This window comes from Tachypleus tridentatus, chromosome 2 (assembly GCF_004210375.1).
Source record: "Tachypleus tridentatus isolate NWPU-2018 chromosome 2, ASM421037v1, whole genome shotgun sequence".
NCBI lineage: Eukaryota > Metazoa > Arthropoda > Merostomata > Xiphosura > Limulidae > Tachypleus > Tachypleus tridentatus.
The window spans coordinates 102,722,379-102,748,040 of NC_134826.1; the positions used below are offsets into that span (position 1 = coordinate 102,722,379).

Sequence of the window (25,662 nt, forward strand, 5' to 3'; positions counted from 1 at the left end):
TTATAAGGGAGAAAAGTTTTTAGCTGGAATTTGTTACTACCAAATGAAACTGATTAAGTTAATAAGACACTCTACAGTGAGATAAAGAATTAAACTGTTAACGAGGTTATAAATCACAGAAGATATAGTTTGGGAAATCTTAAAGTAAAATCATGAGAAGATAGATTTTTAGTAATTGTTCAAGAAGTTTTTCTTCAATAATGCAGATGGTTGACAAAACATAAAACATTATATTTACAGGTTCAAACATTTCAAAATAACTGCTGCTTATAAAAATAAACAAATGATTATATTATTACATTATAACTTCAGTAATAATCATCTCTGTAACAAGATTTTCACCTTTCATTGATAATAGAGAGAAATATCCCAAAATATTTGAACCTGTAAATAAAATGTTTTATATGTTGTCAACCATCTTCATCTTCAATATTATACTTTGGTTTCCACATCATGAATCTACTGCTGGTTTTCTTCAAAATTTGGTTAAGAAACATACTAGGAACAATATTGTTTTAGACTTATTTTAAACTTCTAATAGAGATATGGTTGAGATGGTACAAAATGGGAAACATCTGGGTGAAAGTGACCATTGCTCAAGTGAATATGATTTTTTGCTACATAGAGAGATAAGAAGTACTGAGATTTTTGTTTTAAGTTTCATAGAAAGGGAATTTTGAAGAAAAGAGACAAGAATTATATGATTAAATGCTGTGAACTAGGCATGAATTAGCTGAAGAAACTGATCGAAGAAAATTTAAACTGACAACAATGATAGGAAATTTAGAAAGTTATAGAAGACCGAGAGATCTGGGCAAAGGAGAAAGTAAGAAAAAAAAATTGTAAAGAATGATTGGCAGAAAAATAGTAGAAGTGTGTGTGTGTGTTTCTTATAGCAAAGCCACATCGGGCTATCTGCTCAGCCAACTGAGAGGAATCAAACCCCTCATTTTAGCATTTTAAATCTGAAAATTTACTGCTGTACTAGTGGGGGCTATAGAATAAGTAATAAGGATTTATTCAAATACATTAAGGGTAAGCACAATGTTAGGATGGGAGTTGGTCCTTTAAGGGATGATTATGGTCTGGCTGGCTTACTGAATTCTAATTTTCCTTCAGTTGTTAATAATGAAGATTAAAGCAATATTCCTTAACCCAAACAGCTGCTAGATGGAAACAAGATGATCATATTAATTCTAAACTTGTTAAAAAAAAAAAAGGGGGAATTTAGAGAATTATAAGTCTCTTGGGCCAGATATTATGATATATTATATAATTATCTTTTGACATTTTTTGAAGAGGTTACTGTTTATCTAGATAAAGGATTAGGTGTACATTTGGTGTACCTGGATTTTCAGAAAGCATTTGATAAGGTGCCACATAAAGAGTTATTAAAAACATACTCCAAGTGTGGAAGAAGGGTTGGCTTATTGGATAGAAAGCAAACTGGCTGGATGAGAGAAAGCAGAGGGTTGTTTAAATGGAGTTTAATCAAACTGTATTGATGTCATGCCTCAGGAATAAGTGTTATGACTTTTGCTCTTTCTGATTTACATTAATGACAGATGAAGGAATGATTAATATATTATTTAAATTTGCCAATATGATAAAAGTTATGTTGGCTGTGAGGAGAATGATGCTACTTTACAAAAGAATTTGGCCTATTTAGTCAGTTAAGTAAATAAATACCAACTGACTTTTAATTATATTCAAAGCAAGATAATGAATGTGGGATATCACACTTTAAATTATTTGTATAATTGTGATGGGGATAACTTTAATAACAGTGTAATGGAAGAAAAATATCTTAATGTTCTGGTCTCAGCCTCATGCAGTCCAAGCCAAGTGGTATTGCTAATGGCAGGGAAAGTAGGATTTTAAGATCACATCATCAGTGATGTTGAATATGAGTCTAAAGAAGTTATAATGTCATATGTGAGTACTCTATTCAGTCTTGGGCTCAAAGGATACTGAATTATTGGAAAAGGATTAAAGTAGGTTTTCTAGGATGATACCTGGGATGAAAATGTTGCTGTATGAAAATACGTTAAGATTTCTAAACTTGTTTCTCTTGAGAAGAGTTAGAGGGAATCTGAATGAAGTTTTTAATATTGGTAAGGGGCTTGATAGTATTGATGCACCATTTTGTTTTGTACTTACTGGTGAAAATTGTAGAATTATGAAACAAATATAAATCCTGGAAGGGTAAATCATCTTGAGCTAAGACACTTGTTTTTCTAACAGGATAACTAATCTCTAGAATAAATTGCTTTCACGTGTGGTGAATGCAGTTAATTTAAGAAAGTTTAGTTGGTTGGTTGATTTAGTGTTTTATGGCACAAAGCAGCTAGGCTATCTGCGTCAAACGTCTGGTAAAAAGGTAAAAGTAAATGTTGTAAATTTCATAAAAGGAAATGAAGGTAAAACAAAACAGCATTGAAAGATATAAATAGCATAAAACCAATGTTGACATCTAGTCTACAATGTCAAGAGAGAAACCAGAGTAAGAGAAGTTGTGAAAGACTTTCCGTAGAATAATGGTAATTATCATAACCTGCCAGGAAGACTAAAAGGTAAGTACAAGAACCACTGTCAGTCACCTGAAGTTGGCCTTTCCAGTCCTGGTTCCGGGTTATGTCTCATTACGGCCATTATCAAAAGGTAAAGTAATAAAAGTTTTAAAAGACATGTAGCAAAATTGTAATAATAACTTGCCAAGCATCTGGTGAAAAGGTAAAAGTAAAGTAAATGTAGTAAAACTCATAAAAGGAAATTAAGGTAAAACAAAACAGCAATTAAAAACATAAATGGCATAAAACCAATGTTGACATCCAATCTACAAAGCTGTAAAGGATTATCTATAGCATAATGATAATGATCATAACCCGCCAGGAAGGCTAACAGGCAAGTACAAGAACCACGTCAGTCACCTGAAGTTGGCCGTTTCAGTCCTGGTTCCGGGTTATGTGTCATTACAGCCATTATCAAAAGGTAAAGTAATAAAAGTGTTAAAAAACATGCAGCAAAATTGTAATAACTCACCAGGACAGCTAACGGGTAGTTCAAACAGCAGCGTTAGTCACCTGAAGTTGGCCTTTCCAGTTCTAATGTTGAGTTATTTAATGTTACAACTATTTTCTAATTTCAAATTGAACTAGAGAGATTGTGACTCTTAAAAGGGAACCACAATAAAAAAGGTTTAATGAAGAAATATAAAACACTTAAATAAGATTTAAAATATTAATAGCCACTAAAAGAACTAAAAACTTTATCAAGGTGGATAGTGCCACCATCACCAATAACACTGTCTAATATTATGGACAAACCTTGGGACAGAACACGTTTAAAATAGTGCTGTCGTTGAGAGTTGTAAAGATGGCAAGAAAGTAAAATGTGGCTTACAGTGATTTGAGTGTTACACAAACTACACATTAATGATGTCGAGAAAACCCACTTGTAGAGAAATATATATGCAAAAATGACTCGTTTGGGTTGAGAAAATATTTTACGTAGAAGAGCGAACAACGTTTCAACCTTCTTTGGTCATCGTCAGGTTCACAAAGAAAGAAAGAGGTAACTGACCGGAAGCTGATCGCATTTTTGAAAGGGGTTGTGTAACTGAGTGTTGGAATGTAGAGAGCGGTGTTAGATGTTTGAATATATAATTTTATTTTATTTTATTATATTTAATATAGGTATAAAGGCGTTCCTTTATATTGGTTTATTTTGGGTTTAAGTTGTTGTATAAGTAAGGCTTCTTTAATTTTGCCTTTGTTTATGCTTGTTTCTTTATTTAGTATTTGAGTGTTTTCTATGGTTATGCTGTGTTTATTTGACTTGCAGTGTTCGAAAACGTGTGAAGGTGACTTTTTATGTTTTTGAATCTGGTTTCCATTTTTCTACTTGCTTCTCCAATATAGAAGTCGTGGCAGTTATCACATTGTACTTTATAAATAATATTGGTGTGGTGTTTGTCAGTGTAGTTTTTACATAGTATAGACCTCAGTTTTGTGCCTTGTTTTTGCATAAATTTGGTATTAACTGGAATGTCATATTTTGTTACAAGTTTTTGCCAAATGTTGGTTATTTGTCTGCTGATGTTGGGAATATATGGTAACACAAAAAGTCACCTTCACACGTTTTCGAACACTGCAAGTCAAATAAACACAGCATAACCATAGAAAACACTCAAATACTAAATAAAGAAACAAGCATAAACAAATGCAAAATTAAAGAAGCCTTACTTATACAACAACTTAAACCCAAAATAAACCAACATAAAGGAACACCTTTATACCTATATTAAATATAATAAAATAAAATAAAATTATATATTCAAACATCTAACACCACTCTCTACATTCCGACACTCAGTTACACAACCCCTTCCAAACATGTGGTCAGCTTCCGGTCAGTTACCTCTTTCTTTCTTTGTGAACCTGACGATGACCAAAGAATGTCAAAACGTTGTTCGCTCTTCTACGTAAAATATTATCTCAACCCAAACGAGCCATTTTTGCATATACATTAAACTACACATTGGTGCATCAGTTCCAGGTAAAAGAAAACGATGAGTTAAAAAACTGTGATCAATGCGATGTCTAGTTGGAACAACTTCCTCCTTCCAAACCTTATGGAAGCTAGATAGCCAAAGCCCAATATAGGGTTTTATTTGGAAAAGCTTGTTGTTGCTTTGCTCACTCCAAGTAGACTGCCAGCTGGCACGGTGCCGAGTCTTGAATACAGAACCATAGTCCATATATGGAATAGGCACAGTAGTAATAGTGCCAGAGCAGATAGATTTAGCTGCCGTGTCTGCAAGCTCATTCCCACTAATACCAACATGGCCTGGTATCCAGAAAAACTGGAAAGAAGTAGATGTTAATGAGAAATGGGCCAGTCAGTTTTGAATTTCAGTGAGAACAGGGTGTGAGTCAACGTGAAGCAATTCCAGGACCAGTATAAATAGTGCAGTTGGAGTACTGCTTAGCTTCACTATGATCCAGTGCAAGAGATATGGGAAGCTGTAGAGGGGATTCTGCGTGCAACCACCGACCAGCAACAAATCATGGAAGAGCCCACAGAACTACCCAATTTGGAACCATCCGTATAAATTAGAATGGAATGATTGTTTGAAAGATGTTCAGTAAATAAAAGACAGTACTTCCAATCGAGAGTATCTGCCTTTTTCAGATGACTTAAAGAAAGGTTGCATTTGGGGGCTTTAATAAGCCATGGTGGGATGGGCTGACCAGTGGATTCTGCAATGTTATCCAAGGACAGACCCAGTTCATCCAATTTCGCCTGGATGCGAAGGCCAAAAGGACCAATGGCAGATCGTTTGTTCTGAAAACGTATGGCCCACTGAGGAAGGAAAACACATCCCCAGGTGGGATGCTTTGGTAAAGAACGAAGTTTCGAAGAATATAGTAAAGACAGTTGCAAACGGCAAAGGTGCAGAGAAGGTTCATGTGATTCTACATATAAGCTGTAAACTGGGGAAGTGCAGAAAGCCCCAGTGCAGAGTCGAAGTCCTTGATGATGAATGCGGTTCAGCATCTTTAAGGCCGAGGGTCTAGCAGAACCATAGACCATTGATCCATAGTCGAGTTTTGATTGAATAAGAGCATGATATATCTTTAACATAGAACATTGATCCACTTCCCAACTGGTGGTAGAGAGAACACGGAGGATGTTCAGTGCTCTTGTGCATTTGACCCGTAGCTGCTTTAAGTGTGGTATAAAGGTCAGAAGAAAGTTTAGAAGAGAGCTTGATCTTGGATATACAAGACTGTTTACTTTTCATTCATGACAGCAGTGTAGAACATGACTACCTTAAATTTCATTACGTAATTGTACAAGTAGTACATTGTGTTTGCTATTACACTGATGTCTGGGCTTTATTAATATTGTTGATTTCACATAACTTGAATCTTCAGTATATTTCACATTACCTTTACTTAGTACTGATGAATCATTGTGTTACATTTTTTAAAGTTCCAGCCCTCAGTAAATGACATAAATATAGGCTACCAAGCAAGTATAAAAAGCAAAGAAAAAAGTGCACTTGAGTCAGAAAATTAATTAAAGGAAGAAAATGTGAAGTTAGCCAGTGTACGAGTAATCAGCTGTAATAGGTGATATTTTAAAGTGAGTCTCACAGTTTAACAGAAATAAGGAGAACAAATTTTCTTTTCAAATGGTGTTCTAAAGTAATTGAACTCATCCATGTAAACTTTGACAAAAAGGAGACAATTATATGAGGTTCAGGATATTACTATAGTATGTTACAGGGTAGCATAAGTGAATTATTCACTGATTCTATAGTGATAAGGACAGAAAAGAACAGTTTATCTTGTCAACTAGACTCTCAAGTAACTGAATCAGCCCAAGTGTACCTTTTGATAAGAATAAAGTGAATTATTTACAGTATAAGATACAACTGTGATATCCAAAGTGTAAAGAATTTTTGTATGTAGTTTGACTTGTTTTGAATATATTTTAAAACAAGTTGAGTGTGTACTGTCATTTATTGCCAACAAGTCACAGACACCTACTGAAGAAGAATTCAAGCACATATACATAAAACCCTGAATCTTGTTAAACACTTGAATAAAACTAATGGTTCTGAGTTTTTCAGTTTAATTGAATGGATAAAATGGTCTAGATGGATCAATAGGTCTCTTGTTGTCCTTTAATATTATGTTATTGACTGTTTATACTGTAACTTGCTGTCATCCAACCAATAAGACAGTTTTACACCAGTTTAGTATAGCAAATTATATCAATCCCAGCAGTAGTGAGTTAAATACGGTCATGGTATATAGGACAAAAATGCAAAATGACAAATGTGTAAAAAGAGAGGTTTAGGCTAGTGAAGCGTACTTTGTACAACTTTCATATTTCAGTAAAAGCTGTGTGTAACTTCTGAAGAGGGTATGTGAAACAAGTACTGTTAACAATAGAAACAAGTAAGAAAGCCTAAATTCTTCAAATGTAATGAGATTAGTAAGTCAGGATACACCCTTTATGAGATACACAACAATACAAAAGAAATCTGGTATTTATTACTGACAAGAACATCTAAAAGACCCAGCTGTATTTATAAGTAAATGTTATCTCTAGAGTAGTAAGACACACATTAGCATGAAGAAGCCTTGATGAATGTGTAGATACTCCAAAACCACTGCTGTGGAGAAAAAACCAAATACAAAGTTTAATGAAGATAAGATCTCAAACAATAGAATAAGCAAAGCTGGAAGAGAAAGCTCTTTGCAGACAAATCAAGTTTTATCACAACACAGTTTTTTCAGTGGTAGAGAGGAGAACAGTATAATACCTAGACTAAAGTACAACACTTACAGTGCCTGCTGGAGAGCCACTACAAGTGTGGGCTACTTATCAGAGATTCATCTTAAACCAAGATAGTGATTCCAAGCACATCACATATGTTGTGAAACAATAACTGGTAGGAAAAAGGCCAACACAATGCTCAAAACCATGGATTAAGAGAAACTGAGTAGATCAATGGAAATTATAAAACATGGTTAAATTGTGTAGAGTAATACACAATACTTGGAACAGTCTGTCAGTTATACATCAATAACTTGTGATACCATGAAAAGAACAAGATATATTTTTCTGTTTGAAAGAAATACAAACATTAGTGCACTGTACAACTTATTTATTTTCCATAAGAATGTATTGATAAATCAATAATTTAATTTTATTAATTATTCTTTCTGACTTCTCTTAGTATATTACCAGTGCACATCTATAATTATTTCCAATAAACATACAATACTCTGATATAAGCTTCTACATTGATTTCTTTAACAATTAGCTGAAAATAAAATACTCATTAGCAATCTCTAAAAGCATTAGATGTAAAATGCTTTTAGAGAATAATTTAGATTATTATTGCTATTGAAGTATTTCCATTTACGTTTAATTTCACTGTTTGCTTGTAGCACAAAGATACACAATGGGTTATCTGTGCAGTTATCAAACCTAGTTTCTAGTGATGCAAGTCTGTTGAAATGCTATTGTGACACTAGCAGCAACTTTTTTTCTTCCTTCTTTTATGTTAAACAAATCAATTGTTTTCTATGTTATTAAAACCACACTATTAGAAAATATTATTTTGCTTATACCTGGATAGCAGAGGTGTTCACATCAAACTTTCTGAATATAGCAAAAGCTTCTTCATATAGTTCACTTCCAATAGCAATGTTTGCTATGTCAGGTGCATCGTAGTTGTCCAGACGATTAATATACTCCATAACACGAGTTCGATCAGCTTTTATTGCTGTGAGAATCAGAAGGTTCTGCAGGTTTCTGAAATTTGGACATTTAACATCAGGAGTAATAAGATAAAAATCCTAAAGGAACTCTAATTACATGCAATTTTAAATTTTAATTGATTTTATTGATTGATTGAATTCGTGTTTTATGGCACAAAGGAGCTAGGCTATCTGCGCCAAACGTCTGGTAAAAAGGTAAAAATAAATTAAATGTAGTAAAATGCATAACAGGAAATGAAAGTAAAACAAAACAGCATTGAAAAACAGAAAAAGCATAAAACCAATGTTGACACCTAGTCTACAATGTTAAGAGAGAAAGCAGAGTAGGAGAAGTTGTAAAGGACTTCCTCTAGCAAATTGGTAACCTCTGTGCCATAACCTGCCAAGAAGACTAACAGGTAAGTACAAGAACCACCATCAGTCACCTGAGGTTGGCCTTTCCAGTCCTGGTTCCAGGTTATGTGTCATAACAGCCATTAACAAAAGGTAAAATAATAAAATTTTAAAAGACATAAAGCAAAATCGTAAAAATGAGTAGCCAAATGTCCGGTAAAAAGGTAAAAGTAAAGTAAATGTAGTAAAATTCTTAAAAGGAAACAAAGGTAAAAACAAAACAGCAATTAAAAACAGAAAATGGCAGAAAACCAATGTTGACATCCAGTCTACAAAGTTGTAAAGGACTTTCTATAGCATTATGGTAATGATCATAACCTGCCAGGTAGACTAACAGGTAAGTACAAGAACCACCGTCAGTCACCTGAAGTTGGTCTTTCCAGTCCTGGTTCTGGGTTATGTGTCATTATGGCCAGTACCAAAAAAGGTAAAGTAATAAAAGTGTGAAAAGACATGTAGCAAAATTGTGATAACAACTCGCCAGGACGAATAACAGGTAGTTCAAACACCAACGTCAGTCACCTGAAGTTAGCCTTTCCAGTCCTGGTGTCGAGTTATTTAATGTTCTGGCCATTTTACAATGTCAAATTGAACTAGAGAGATTGAGACTATGAAAAGGGAACCACAATTAAAACGGTGTAATGAATAATTATCAAACACTTAAATGAGGTTAAAAAGATTATTGGCCATTAAAAAACTAAAAACTTTTATCAAGGTGGACAGTGTCACCGTCACCAATAACACTGTCCAATGTTACAGACAAACCCTGGGACAGAACATGTTTAAAATAGTGCTGTCGTTGAGAGTCGTAACGATGGCAGGAAAGTACAATGTGGCTTACAGTGATTTGAGTGTTACACAAACTACACACTGGTGCATCAGTTCCAGATAAAAGAAAACGATGAGTTAAAAAAACTGTGACCAATGCGATGTCTAGTTAGAACAACTTCCTCCTTCCGAACCTTACGGAAGCTAGAAGGCCAAAGCCCAATATAGGGTTTTATTTGGAAAAGCTTGTTGTCGCGTTGCTCACTCCAAGTGGACTGCCAGCTGGCATGGAGATGAGTCTTGAATATAGGACCATAGTCCATGTACGGAATAGGCAGAGTGGTGATAGTGCCAGAGCAGATAGATTTAGCTGCCATGTCTGCAAGCGCATTCCCGCGAATACCAACATGGCCTGGTATCCAGAAAAACTGGATAGAAGTAGATGTTAATGAGAAATGGGCCAGTCAGTTTTGAATTTCAGTGATAACAGGATGTGAGCCAAGGTGAAGCGATTCCAGGGCCAGTAGAGAACTAAGCGAGTCAGTATAAATAATGCAGTTGGAGTACTGCTTAACTTCAATATGATCCAGTGCAAGAGATCTGGCATACAATTCAGCAGTGAACACAGAAGCTGTAGAGGAGATTCTGCGCACAACCACCGAACCGCAACAAATCATGGCAGAGCCCACAGAATTACCTGATTTGGAACCATCCGTATAAATTGGAATGGAATGATTGTTTGAAAGAGTTCAGTAAATAAAAGACAGTACTTGCAATCGGGAGTATCTGCCTTTTTCAGATGACTTAAAGAAAGGTCGTATTTGGGGGGTGTAATAAGCCATGGAGGGATGGGCTGACCAGTGGATTCTGCAATGTCATCCAAGGACAGACCCAGTTCATCCAATTTCGCCTGGATGCGAAGGCCAAAAGGACCAATGGCAGATAGTCTGTTCTGAAAAAGTATGGCCCACTGAGGAAGGAAAACATATCCCCAGTTGAGATGCTTTGGTAAGGAACGAAATTTCGAAGAATATAGTAAAGACAGTTGCAAACGGCGAAGGTACAGACAAGGTTCATGAGATTCTACATATAAGCTTTGAATTGGGGAAGTGCAGAAAGCCCCAGTGCAGAGTCGAAGTCCTTGATGATGAATGGGGTCCAGCATCTTTAAGGCCAAGTGTCAGGCAGAGCCATAGACCATTGATCCACAGTTGAGTTTCAATTGAATAAGAACACAATATATCTTTAGCATAAAACATTGATCTGCTCCCCAATTGGCAGTAGAGAGGACACGGAGGATGTTCAATGCTCTTGTGCATTTGACCTGTAGCTGCTTTAAGTGTGGTATAAAGGTCAGCTTACAGTCAAAGATAAACCCCAAGAATTTGGTCTCAGGTACCACTGGCAGCGAAACTTCACCGATACAGAGTTCAGGATCAGGGTGAATACCCAGTTGGCGGCAAAGGTGCATGCAAACGGTTTTAGAGAGAAAAAAATTAAAGCCATTTGCTGTAGTCCACTTCAGTACATGATTGAGGGCAGTTTTTGTTGCCGCTCAATATATCTCATGTTTGACGAGTGACAAGAGATGTGAAAGTCGTCGCCATAGAGCCCATTTGCAACAGCGAGAGGGAGTTGTTCATTTATCTGATTTATCTTTATACTGAAAAGTGTGACACTCAAAACACAGCCCTGAGGGACCCCAAGTACCTGTACAAAAGAACGGGAAAGTGTCGAACCCACACGAACTTGGAATCTCCTGTGCATTAACATTTTTTTAATAACCATGGGTAAATGGCCATGTAACCCTTATATATGGAGGTCTCGCAAAATGCCATACCTCCACATTGTGTCATAAGCCTTCTCAATGTCAAAGAATATTGATACAAAATGTTGTCATTTGAAAAAGGCTTCTCTGATTGATGTTTCAAGTCAAATTAGGTGGTCCGTGGTGGAGTGCTGTCGTCGGAACCCACACTGGATGGGTGAGAGGAGGTTGTTTGATTCGAGGAACCAAACAAGACGAGCATTAACCATCCTCTCTAAGGTCTTACAGAGACAGCTCGTCAAAGAAATTGGACAGTAGTTTGAAGGAATCTTGGGATCTTTCCCAGGCTTAGAGAAAGGTAATATAATAGCCTGGAACCAGGCATCAGGAAAAACATTCTCCTGCCAGATCCAGTTAAAAACGATTAGAAGAATATCAAGAGAAGCAGGAGAGAGATAGCACAGCATGTCATAGTGTCCATCATCAGGTCCAACATATGTATTACCAGACCGATGAAGGGCCATTTTCAGTTCCACCAGTGTAAAGGGATAATTTTAGTAAAAGAGACTGTCAGTTCAAAAGTAAAGAGGTGAAATCTCTTCCCGAGTCTTGATGGCTAAGAAGGTGGAGGAATAAGCAGAAGTGCTAGATACCCGGCAAAAGCTTTCACTCAGAGTATGAGTGATGCTCTGGACATCAGTTACCTCTTGGCCATCAGAGAGTAAGATTAGGAGGGTACAGAGTTGTAGTCATCACTGACCTTTTGAATCCTGTCCCATATGACCTTGGAACTAGTGGTAGAAGATACACTAGTTGTGAACTTAATCCAAGATTCCAGCTTGACCCACCTAGCATGTGCACGGGCCCGTTGGAAAGCGATGCGGTTTGAAAGTGTGGGATATCTACAGAAAGTATCCCAGGCCCGTTTTTAAGCCTTCCGTGCCAAGTGGCAAGCAGGATTCCACCTCGGACGTGGATATCGTGGAAAACGTGTCAAGGTTTTAAGAATACACTGAGCAGCTGGTTGTATAATACAGTCAGTTACCGCTGCCACACAGTCGTCTATTGATGGCTGATTCACGATGGCAGGATCAAGTTCTGCGAGAGCAGTGAAAGTAAACCAGTCTGCCTGATCCAGCTTCCACCGGGGCACACAGGTAGGGTGGCATCAACCACGGCCAGTCTTTCTCAAAAGTATAGGAAAATGATCACTGCCTAGTGGATTATTGACAACCCTCCATGAAAAATGTGAGAATAATGAAGGAGAACAAACAGAGATCAATAGCAGTAAAGGACTGACTAGGTGCATGTAAATAAGTAGAAGAACCAGTATTGAAAAAAGAAAGATTGTGATAAGAGTACATACGCTCCACAGAGTGACCCCTCCTATCAATAACAGCACTTCCCCAGAGGGGATGATGTCCATTAAACTCCCCCAGGATTAGAAAGGGAGACGGCAACTGCTCAACGAGAGCATCAAGGTCTGATTGATCATATGTCTCTCCAGGGGACAGGTAGAGAGAGCATAAAGTGATGGTATGACCCAAGGAAACACGGATGGCTACGGCCTCCAAGGGTGTGCTGAGTGACAAAAACAAGGTGGGCACATGCTAATCAACCAATAGTACCACTCCTCCATCACACAGTCTGTCATTTCTGTACAGAGAAACCTGCCGAATGGTGACTGTATCAACAGGTTTTAGAAATGTTTCTTGTAAGGAAAGACATACAGGATGGTAGGAAGCAATCAGTGTTTTGATATCATCCAGATTAGAACGTAAACCTCGACAGTTCCATTGTATCATTGGCCATTTTTAATGACGGGTAGGCGAAGTGGCTGGAAAACCCTTCTGTTTATGACCACGTCTTTTTTCCTTGATGTCCTTATTCGGAGGAGGTCTATCGACCTCCATGGATCCTGCCCTGGGTCGATTGGGCAGGTCTTTGCTGTTGGAAGGGGATTCCAGTGACTGAGGACGCGAACGAATGATTGTTTAGCATCTTGGGGTGGGAGAAAAAGATGTATCAGAAGAAATTCCTGTATTTGAAACAGAAGGATGTGAATCTTGAGGTTTGTTGGAATGTATAGGAGAAACAGAGATGGGTGTAAAAGTCGACTCATCAACCTTTTTAACCATGGAGGTCAAAAGGCTTTTGATTTGTTTTGAAAACGATTCTCTTGGAGGCACAGAGAAATCAGTCTGCACTCCCACTGTAGTCGTGGAAGGAAGTGCAGCAGCATATGTCCGAGATGGAGTGCTGGACAGCAACTTCTGAGCCTCAAGAAGACTAATGTTATGAGTCTTTTTCAGATGCTGCACCTCTTTTTCCTCCAACCATTGGGCAAGAACAAAAGTAGAAAAGGTGAGAACCATTGAAGTTGACACAATGTGGGTCCGTATCAAACTCATAGGCATCGTGGTCCTTGCCACCACAACGAGCACGTCAGGGAACCACAACATGATGTCTTTGAGTGGCCAAACCTCTGACAATGGAAACATCGGAGGGGGTTTGGAATGTACGGCCGTACCCTGCAAATTAGATAACCTGCCTTGATGGTGGCAGGTGCACATGGTGATGTAAATGTCAAAACGAGAATATTTGTCGGCAGTGTAACTCCATCTTTGCGAGTGGAGATGCACCTCACTGCAAAAACTCCTTGAGTGGAGAGACCAGCGAGAATCTCTGACTCGGTGACGTTCTTCATGTCGGCAGTGTAACTCCATCTTTGCGAGTGGAGATGCACCTCACTGCAGAAACTCCTTGAGGGGAGAGACCAGCGAGAATCTCTGACTCGGTGACGTTCTTCATATCCCTCTCAACAATAACTCCTCGTGATGAATTCAAGGTAGCATGAGGGGTAACCTCAATAGGTACATCCCCAATTGCCTTCGAATTCAAGAGGAGTTCACTGTGTTGGGATGTGGATGTTTCAATCAATATGTCTCCAGATCAAAGCTTCTTTACTGACTTTGGAAAGCTAGCAAGTCCCTCTAGTCCATTCTGATTAAAAAAAGGGGGGCATTTGCCCTAAAGGTTTTTCTGAAAGAGAAAATAATATAAGAAAATGAGGTACGTGTGTTACAGATGTTGAAGATTGCTGCTCAGAGTCTTCAAGATGTGGTCGTTTACCTATTGACTGTTTTTTCACTGTTTTATTTAAATTTTTTGTAGGAGGATCCATAGGGAAAAAGGAAACTTTCGGTACCCACTGACCCCACCCACCATGGAGCCCTATGAGGGGATGCACTACAATGTCATGCAAGGACATTGCAGTAACGCCAGGGTTTCGTGAGCACTATACCCAAACACCAGCATCAGACACAATGTCCACAACACCTGTTGAGAACTTCCAACACTGGTACTTGGTTGACTCTAGCCCAAGTAGACCAGCCGATTGACCCAAGGGGGCGACCCAAAGGCTGCCCCTCTACAGGAATTCAAGGCCATAGTGATGTGTTAGGGTTGGACCCCTCAACCACCAGGATCCTCTCCTCCACTGCAAACACGTGGGTGGATATTTAGATCCTAGAGGAGATAAACTGAAAGAACAGAACCTTCCCTGGGAGATACTCTCACTAGGTACAGGAATCCACACTGAGGGGAATTGATTTTATATATCAATCACTTGACCAAAAGATTTCTGACCAACTCTGACATACAAAACCTAAAAACTTGCAAGTAAATGCACAACAGACATTGGTAAGTTAGAAAAATACTATCTTTTTTTTAACATCAACTAAATTTAGAAATCTATGTTACTAATATCATGAAATATGAAGAGCAATAATAAATTAATTTAGTGATAGATTTTCTTCAACATTTAAGCATTGTGAACCGAAATACAGAGCATTGGGCTTCTAAATTTTATAAACATTTTAAACGTTTATAGCCAGCATACCTGTGATCACTGAATGCTGAATTTTCCAAAACGATCTTTTCCAACAGTTCTATGAGCTCATATGGCAAATCTGCAGACATGAAAGCCTTTACAGTGACAGATATATCCTCTGGATCTTGGGTCTCTGATAGAGCAGTCTGCACAACTTGATCAATAAGCTGCCGTCGAAAAGGGTTGCTCTCCATCAGGACTTCAACCCATAATTCTTGATCCTTGCGACGTACTAGGTAACGAGCTTCACTCTTGAACAAGGAATTCTGATTACATACATTAATCAACTCACGGTCACATTCTCCTCGTTCATATGCTATACAAGCCAGATGAGGATCACGTTTTTCACAGTATTTACCAACAACTCGACTGTCATAGTACTGGTTTTCTCTATAAAGTCGAAACTTTCAATTAGTATCACTTACAATCCAACTTACAAAAATACCTTCAAACTTTTACACTTTTGCACTTAAAACAATAACAATGTTAATTGTTTAAGATTTTTACTAATGAAAGTGAGAGGTTGCTTCTTCAATCTAATCAATATTTTTCCAATAATAATATCTGTAATGCATAGATAATTGGTATGTGTATTAAAAACTTAAAATACAAGAGCAATGCTCTAACCTGCTTAGGCCATTTTCAGGTTAAGAAAAACAGTTTGAAACTGATAGTTACTGGGCACATCTTCAAGATGAGTGTGTGAATAGGTACAAGATTGTAGTGGGCATATCAGTTAGATGGTAGGTAATTAATTAATATAGGTAGAAAGGTGTTTCTTGGTGTTAATTCAATGTTGATTTCAGTTATTGTATAATTAGAGCTTCTTTGATTTTGCATTTATTTGTCGTCGTTTCTCTACTTAATATGTTGGTGTCTTCTGTGGTTATGCTTTGTTTATTTGAATTGCAGTGTTCAAAATCATGGAAAGGTGTTTTTTGTTTGTTAAATCTGGTTTTTATTTTTGAAATTGTTTCTCCAAAATAGAAGTTGAGATAGCTGTTGCATTGTATTTTATAAATAATATTGGTGTTATGTATGCCAGTGTTGTTTTTATATAGTTTTATGTTTGAAAATGACCTAAGAAGGTTGAAACATTGTTCTTGTATTTCATACAACTTTAGGTTTTTCAATACCCATACCAGCCATCTCTGCAATACATTTTGAATTCAAGTAGGTTTCTTGTCATCATGGATATAATAATATCCACTGGACATAAACTTAAAATTACATGTATAATATTTTAATGTTTTTTTTAGAATCATTACTATCACCTTACTTAAGGAATCTTTCAGGATTGTTGTTTGAATCAATGTAAATTTTAGCCAATGCATTATGAGTTGGAGGTTCAACAAGTCCCTCATGTACTCTCATTTCCAGCCAGGACAGCAATAGCTTGAGCCGGTTACGTTTCTCAACTTCTTCCACCAATTCATCTGTAGAAAACTGACCTTTGACATTCATAATAAGTGACTTAATGACATCTTCTGAACAGTCCACATCTAACAGCCCTCCAACCACTACAGGAAGGCGAGAAGGGTTAACCTAAGAAATAAATGGAAATCACTGTACCATTAATAAAAACAAAGAAATTATGTACTTAAAAAACTGTCTTTGAAGAGCATGTTGAAGAGTTTACACTTTTTGTATTTCATTAGGTAGCATCAAGATAATTAACCATATTTCTTGTTTGAGAACCACGACCTTAGTAAATTATGTTTTGTTGAAAAGCATCTGCTGTAAATTATCACTAATAACTGTATTATCAACAACAAACCAGGGTTAGTAAATACTACATAAACCAATGTTCAAATTTATTTGGTTTGTTTTTAATTTTACATAAAGCTATGCAATGGCTACCTATGAGTGAAGGCAACTAGTTAACACAACTCATTGCCAACTTTTTTAACAGTAGGTTTGACTGTCATATTATAATGTCCCTACAACCCCTTAAACAACAAGCCATATCAAGACCCTATAGCTCGAAAACATTATACAAGTTCTACTTTATAACAACCAATATCTCAATTCTAAAACACTAATAAAAACGAGAGGTAATAGTTCTTTCACAAAAGTATTGATACAATTTATTAAGCTGTAAGTTTTAATGGATTCAAAACAAAAACTAGTTTTATAATAGTCAGATCAAATACAGAAAAGTCTTTCTTCTAAAAAAAATTACAAGTCCTTTTGAAATATTCTAATACATGCTATCATAATAAAATTAAAAAAATATTGTATCATAAGAACTATAATTATATCATATGAGATTTCATGGGCAAAATTACATTCTACTATTAAAAACATTGTTCCCATTTTAAAAATATAGGTCTGGTTATGTTAGAACCACATATATAAAGCCAAACATCTTTGAAAGAGATAACTTCAAAATATGTAGTTAACAGTTAATAACCTCTTTGTAAATAAATTTTCTGGTTTAGATTAAGAACAGTACCTTTAAAAGTAAAAGCATCCTGATGTAGTTAAGGAGTAACAATCTTATGATGATATTCCTTTTACAAATACATTTTCAAATCACAAAAGCATTAAACTATTTTAAGAAGTTTCACAGGAGAAATAACAATACACTGTTAAAAACAGCACAGTGATAATGAAATGTGACTTTACTTTGACAACATAAATCTCAATGTACTTCTGGAGGTTGTTGCGATACAGATATAACACAAGGTCATGAACAAAATCGAAGCGATCGCAAACAATAATCAATGGCAGTTGGTCTGTCAGCTTAGCTTCTTTGAGGAAATTCTTTACTCGCTCTGGATTGTAGCAATTACTTTCCCTACAGATTCTTTCAACTTCCTTGATCTGTCCAGTTTTACAGGCAGCCTGGAAATGTTACAAATTGATAAAATTACAATAATTAAAGAATCTAGTTTAATAGTTTTCTAACTATTTAAGATGGTTATAAGCAGCAACTTCAATGGATAGATTGGTTGTTATGGATGACTTATGTCTTGATTTGGTCTTAAGATGTTTCAGGTTCTGTGAAAAGGTTTTCCCCCAATGGACTAAGTGTGGAACCCCACATATTATCCAGACCAAATAAAGGGAAGAAGAACATCTAATACAATGGATTTAATGTAGAAACCATCATCTCCAGAAAGTCAAGAAAGGAAAAATGTCTTGACACAATAAAAGACTCAGCACAGAGCTCAAAACATCATTTCAAGACTATACCAGACAGATGTCCTTAAAACACAATCTGTAAATCTGAATTATGTTTACAAACAGAAAACTGTATTACCTTTCAGTTTCAATTAATGTTTAAAAAATTAGTAATAACATTGAAAGATTTTTTTTAAACTGATGAACTAATTTTTTCTCTTAGTTGTGATGGTATACAAATTACCTTTATTTTTAAAAACTGTTTATTAAATGTTCTAATAGTAAAGGAAAAACATTCAATATCTACATCACATAAATAAAATAAAAAAATCCCCAAAGCTGAAAAACCCTTTTATCATAATCCACTCCCCTTAAAAAAAATAAGTTATTATATTCATCCAGGAAAGCTACATGTTCTACATGTGCAAAAATATTTGAAATACCATCAAGATCAGCTTATGATTTAAATAACTATGGGCAGTTTTTTATGAATAAAATACAACTTGAGTAACTAATAACTTTTTACTAATCCTAATACAGTACTTAAAATATTGCTCAACTTGCTAGCCAAATCATTTGATTATAAATTTAGTATTCTGCAGAATGACAGTACCCAAAGCAAAATTCTCAAAGTACCTCCGTTAAAACTCTTTAAGTCCTTATATTTATAATTTTGATTACTTTGTTTTGAGCACAGTGTAATGGATTTACTGTTATACATTTATATGAATACTTATGCATGTTTCAGCTTGATGCATGTGACGTATATTGTGCAAATCCCAACTGTTCTCTAAACTTCTAGAAGATTCTTGAGAGCAAGAATAATCAATACATGGTTTATGAAAACACTAACTCCAAACACTTGAGAATGTCATGTATATAAAATCAAGCCAGCAAAAGATGCCAAGATACAGAACACACTGCTGGTAATCTAAAGTCAGAATACTATAAGCCTTGGAAGCCATAACTGTGATTTATGCTTATTAACTGGAAAACCACAGAATCTGACCAGTAATGTTAATAGATTTCAAACATTACAAACCATTTATCTTTGGTGAATTAACTTTGGATGTTAGTATTTATACAAGGACATTAGATGTTGCTAATGAAATCTTACGGGTGCTTCAAGCTAGCTAACCGTCAAGAGAAGTATACAGGTATATTATCAAAGAATTAATCTGCTCCCCATGAATGTTAATAAAACATTCAGTTCCAGACCAGATATAAGACTCAGTATTGTTTGTAAGTTTGTAAAACTCTTGTATATAAAACATCATTTGTAATAACTATTAGTAATAACAGTTATTATAAATTGCATTTTTTTTCTACATTAAAATAAATTTGTCTCGAGAAAGAAAAATGTATGTATCAATCTTATTAGCAAGTATCATAAATTTAATATATATTAACATCTAATTAACTTCTAAATTAAAATTTCAATTTATGGCTACTTGAAATAGTGATATGTAATGTACATAGTATAATAAATATGAGACTTGCCTAAAATAAATTATAAAGTGTAACATAATAACATTCTTTTAATTCTCTCAACATGGGTTTTTTCAATTTGAGTGGTCGCATGACCTCTTTCTACTTGTTTAGTCTTTACAAATAATAATAAGTATTCCACATACTAAAAGACATTTTTTTAGTGAAGTACTTTATGAAACTAAATTAAAAATTTGTCTATGAATATATCAAGCACTTGTTTTGAATAGCCCATGTGTGAAGTAATTTTCACATAAAGATCAAAAATATTTTTCCTCATTTCAAAAATAAAATTTCCTTTGTGTATTCCCTGGAACTTCCTAAATACACTTCAAACGTTTTTTCCAAAAATAATTATATTTTATCTGTTATTTCCTACAACCTAACTCAAAATAGGATAAGCCAATTTGACTGACCTCATAACCACCAAAACAAAAATCAAAATTAAACTTAAGTTACCCTTTTTTCTTTCTAGAATGACTTCAAAGTGTAACATAAAACTACCTCAGTTTATTTTAAGTGGCTTTAAGCTTATAACAGTATACATCTATTTATAATCCCTATTTTCTTATTGTCCTTTGAACCCTGTCTAACTACTACCCACACCATAATTTGTAAGTCACTCAGTTCATGTGTAGCTCACGTTACACCATCAAATTACATTACCCTCCTTGAAACAACTTTTTTATACTATTATTATTTATTTTCCCCTAATCTAACCTTAATAACCTAAAGAGATCCTTATTTTTAGACTTCAGTTATACTTTCACTACATGAAAAACAAGAAACAAATTACATACCCTTTTTTTGTTATCAATTACACTTAAACCTACACATTTTACATTAATGGTAATAGTATATTAAATCATTTTATTTAATTAAATAATGCACCAAAGAACATCTAATAACATGTAAAAAACTGACAAATTCTCCTAATTCTCAAAATTTTTCTGACTTTCTAATTATTTGACAAAAGCTGTTAAAAATTCAATCAAGTTTGTCATTAAAGTTCCAATGGGAATGAAACTTATATTCCAAGTGAAACTGATGCTTATCTATTCAGAACAAAACGTTATACAAAACATCATTTGATAGATGAACACCTTAATTTTCTATTAGTTATAGGTAATATACAATTGATCTTAATAGCCTGACAGAGAGGTTGTGACAGATAAGGTGTGATTTTCTATTTTAGCTCTGTAACCAATTTTATAAAAAGTAATTTATGTTTAATTTTGTACTTTCTTAAGGGGTGGTGGATAGAAACAGAGATGATAACATGCTAAGAAAAATGTGTTGCGTGTCATAGCAGGGATAGTTAAGAATTTTTCAAAATATTTCCTCAGAGAATTAAGGAAATATTAGCTAAATGTTTATGCTAATTTCCTTGGTATACACAAAAAAGTAGTTTAACAAAATTGTTAATGTAAGACACTAGAACATATTGTCACATAATAAAAGATACTTGAAGTGAAAGAAGTAAAGTACTTTGTTAGAAAAAATTATTGTCTGTAAAGTACAATAAATCCATTTGTATTTTGAGTGAAATATTGTCCACTTAACTAATAATTTTTATACATTCATTAGATTCAGAAATATACAGTTAGACTATTGTGAGACAGACACTAATTGTAACTTTCGTAAGAGCTACACAGTTTCTAACATGTCACTCTTGGAAACTATGGTGTGGCTCTTCTACGACTAAAAGGTAAAACACTAGTTAAGAAACTTTTGCCATATTCAAGAAAGAAATGTGTGTAGACAAGTGGTATTATACTGTCAATTTCTGCAGTTACATTAATAAATGTCACAGCATCTTGAAATTTTGAGTATGACAATAACCCCATTAAATGTTTCATAACCTGTTAGGGTTTGGTAAATTTATTCTTTATAATTAACAAAAATTATCCAACATGCCTGTAACTTTTAACTTAACAGTTACATTTCACACATGCTTATTAGCAAAAAATACAATCACAGGGCTGAAGACATCAATCTTGCATCAACTCACAATTAATAGTAAGATATTTTGGATACAAGTTGAGACTAACAATGGCCCCTACAAATCCAGAGTGCAAGATTACTACAGTAACTAAAAGTTTCATTGTGACATCAAGCATTTTTCCTACATTATTTTGTATATAGTGTTGTGCTAAATAGAACTCAAATCTTGAATAGTTCAAGACTCTTGGAAATTCAGTACTATTTACATTTGTTGAATCCTAAACTGGACTTAGTTTCTAGAATTTTAATAGAGCTTAAGTACTTGATCCAAGCTAGCCATTACCTTTTTTAAGGGAAAGCTGTTTGTATTCCTAGTGAAGCTTATATTTAACCCTTCAGCACAAGATGTTATATAGATTAAAACCTTCAGTTTCTATTGGTTATAGGTAATATATAATTAATTTTAAAAGAGAACTATTAACAAATTATGAAAGAGAGGGCAGGTGGGTGTGACAGGAAAGGTTGATTTTTTGTTTGATAGTTCTGTAACCAAACAAGGTTGATGACTATAATATGCTCAGATAAACCAATGATAATTTTATAGAAAGTAATTTATGTTTAACTTAGTACTTTTTCAAGAAGTGGTAGATAAAATAGGGATGATGACATGCTAAGAGAAAATGTGTCATGTGCATAACACTAGGGGAAATTCAGGATTTTTTAAAATATTGCCTTGTAGAATTAAGAACATATAATTTATATACTATTAAAATATGATTAATTGGCAAAGATTTTATGATATTCTAATTAGCGTAATATAAACAAAAAGTAGTTTAATAAAATTTTAAATATAAGACACCAAAACTTTGTGTCACGTACAGTAAAAAATATCTAGCTGCATAGGGTTAAAGGATGCCTACTGTGCAGCACAGAACAGCAAATGATAACTGAAGTTGAATGATTTCTTACTTTTTATTTTGTGTATCTTTGTATGTCTCTAATCACCAAACAACTAAAGTTAACCAAGATACAAATATTTTGTATTCCTGTTTTAACAGCTAAAAATATAAAAGGTAAGGCTAAGTTTGAACCAGTCCATTTACGATTTCAACATAAGCTAAATCCTTCACAGAAAAATCCGAGATATCATGCAACTGCTGAACTTTTGCAATCATTAAGTTCTAAGCAACAATTTCTCCAAAACATTGTAAATTATTGCTCAGAACCATAATGACGACAGAATAATTTTGAGAAAATTTGGGGTAAAGAAAAAAGTGCAAAGTCAGGTTATGCACACCTGGTCCTAGATCTAAAAGATAACATTTTCCTAAACTGAAAACATATTTTAAGTAGATACTTACTTCCTCTCAATTAGTACTGCCATCTATAAAAGCAAATTTTCAATGCTTGTCACTAGCCTTCTGCTTTATTCGTTTGAATACCACATATAAATGATTATGCAGCAGCTCTCCACCAATAGAAATGTGACAACTTTTATCATAACCAGCATTCGTTAATAAGTTCAAGATTGGGTAAAAGACCTACATCACACATCATTGGAAGTGAGAAAGATGGATGGGAAATGTGAGAGGAGGTACATATCTATTGGATATACATTTTCAGTTTTGAAAAATTTTTTATTTCTGATATTACATCTTACCTCATTTCACAAAACAGCTAGAATTCCACACTGAACATGTGAAAAAAAAATATGCTCTATGGAAAGCACTCAAAGAGAGACTATGAGGTACAGAACCTAAAAATAAAATATCATAATTCAGTGGGAGACCATATCTGATCCAGGTATATATTTTGCTCTTTTATGACTGTAAAAAACATAAAAGGCAGAAAAACATGAAGAAATCCCATAATACATATTACTGATTAGTGGATCCCCTGTGTACTGAGTGGCTACAGCACATCAGACCATACTACTGGTAGTATGACCTCGTCCAACATCTGGCAGAATCTGGAATTGTAAAATAGTTCTTTGGTAGGCAGAAGATCACATATATTCACCTCAAAATGGAAATTGGTGGGGAAGAGAAGCTTTCAAACCAAAATTCATCTCCACTTGTTTGCATTTCTAGCCCAATCAACACTTGATCCACTATGAACTGACATACAGCAGATGATAGGAAGGAGAAAAACCTAAGTGAGATGATAACTCCAATCCAAAACCTGGTGGCACTAGGTATGGTTCTTCCAGACTGAAGTAGAAAGAAGATGTGCAACCATACACAAGTGGGAACATATTTTGGTTCCAGTCACAACCAACACTAGATCTCTTGGGAACCGACATCCAGCATATGGTAGGAAAAGGAACCACAAAGTTGAGTGCATAGCTAGTTCAAATTCTGGTGTGACTGGATATATTTCATTCAGCTCACAGCAGGAATAAGGACACCAGCTATAACACATGTGAGGTCTTACTTACCTGAATATCTCCAACTAACACCTGAATCTCTAGGAACCACATTCAGATGATCATAGGTAGAAGGAAGGATCCCAAGCCATGATAAGGCAGAAAGCTTCAACCAAAACTTGACAGTATCTGGAATTGTACATCAAGTTCATGGTACAAAGAATATCAATGATTTTAATCTTGACAAGGCTACATCCAACCAACAACAGACCCACTGGAAATATACATCTGGAGGATGGTATGGAGGAGAAATGCAGAAGTGAGTGGTGGAAGGCTTGCGGAAAGCATTGACAATTTGTGCTAATGGATGGAAGTACTAATTAAAAGAGTTATTTTGTGAGAGGAGGTAAGATATTGTATTGGAAACATTTATTAATGCTTGAACTAACATAAATAGACAGTATTTAACTCAGTATTTCTTATTTATAAAGGTTACCTCTGTAATCTTTCTGAAAATCATCTACAACCATTTCCAAAAGACTTTTCCACTAATCTCTAACTAACACTGGATAAAACTTACCATAAACTCAACAGTTTCTGATTACAGGCATGAGAATGGGCAAGGGCAAAAAGGCTGAAAAGCCAAGGATTTAGGGCAGAGTCTGGTGGGGTTAAAGTTCCTTGAAGCTCCTGCATTTTGAACAAATTAGAGAAACAGTTATGTTAAACTGAAAAAAAAACAAAACAACAACAAAACCAATGACTAAAGAATGTTCTACTGGTTTGCTTAGTCAGATCCACTTAAAACAAACTTTTATACTGCTGTCAATTTCTTTAACTATAGCCTCATCATTTCTTTCAGTAATTCTTTACCTCAAACATATACTTTCCAACAATCATTATAATAATGCAAGCACCTGCTAGATTTCTATAATGTCAGCAGTTGTATATTATCACATGGGACAAGCAAACCAAGTTTCACTTTACTGACCCTTGATTAACTTAACTTCAATTTTCATTATTGGCTGGATATTCCAAATACTTATAAACACAAAATCAGGAAGAATAACAGGATTTAGATTTTTCCCATATGCATTCTCATTATTATCTGGAAGGTCAACAACCTACCTAACTACACCTCTCCACAATTTTTCTCAATATTAAATAAATCATGAAACCCTCCTAGGGATCATCAAACAGAGGAAGAACTCTCATGCCTGTAATATAAATGATAATTTGCTTAAAAGGGAACTTCCAAATATATCATTATATAATTATATTATTTGCAGGCATGTGATTAAGAAAGTCTTCTGCTGCAGTAACTCAAAGTTTACAAATTTACAATATATAAATACATATGAAAGAGTTTATGGCAAACAGACAGAAATAAAGAAAACAATTCTAGCTTTTAGATGACATAATAATTATTACAATACTTTAGAAGCAAAACAGTGTGTTGAATTTCATAGTTTTCCCATCCCTATCTTTCAAAATACATACTATCTGAGCTTGAAATAAGCAAGAAACAAAAAGAAAGACAATAGATTTGTACCTTTGTTTGGCATGTTGTAAAAGTTTATCTAAGTGAGTGGAAAATTGAGTGTACAAATAAAAT

General features: G+C 34.9%; 1 protein-coding gene across 4 annotated transcripts in view; it reads right to left on the bottom strand.

The window, feature by feature from the left end:
• Positions 1–25,662, bottom strand: part of LOC143244723 (clathrin heavy chain 1-like) — a 114,431-nt gene that overhangs the window by 21,795 nt on the left and 66,974 nt on the right. For all 4 annotated transcript variants that reach the window (XM_076489878.1, XM_076489879.1, XM_076489880.1 and 1 more), the window contains 4 exons: positions 17,753–17,971; positions 16,404–16,669; positions 15,134–15,514; positions 8,154–8,337 (listed from right to left, as the gene is read on the bottom strand). In XM_076489878.1, coding sequence (XP_076345993.1) covers positions 8,154–8,337; positions 15,134–15,514; positions 16,404–16,669; positions 17,753–17,971 — 1,050 coding nt within the window. The remainder of the gene's footprint in view (positions 1–8,153; positions 8,338–15,133; positions 15,515–16,403; positions 16,670–17,752; positions 17,972–25,662) is intronic.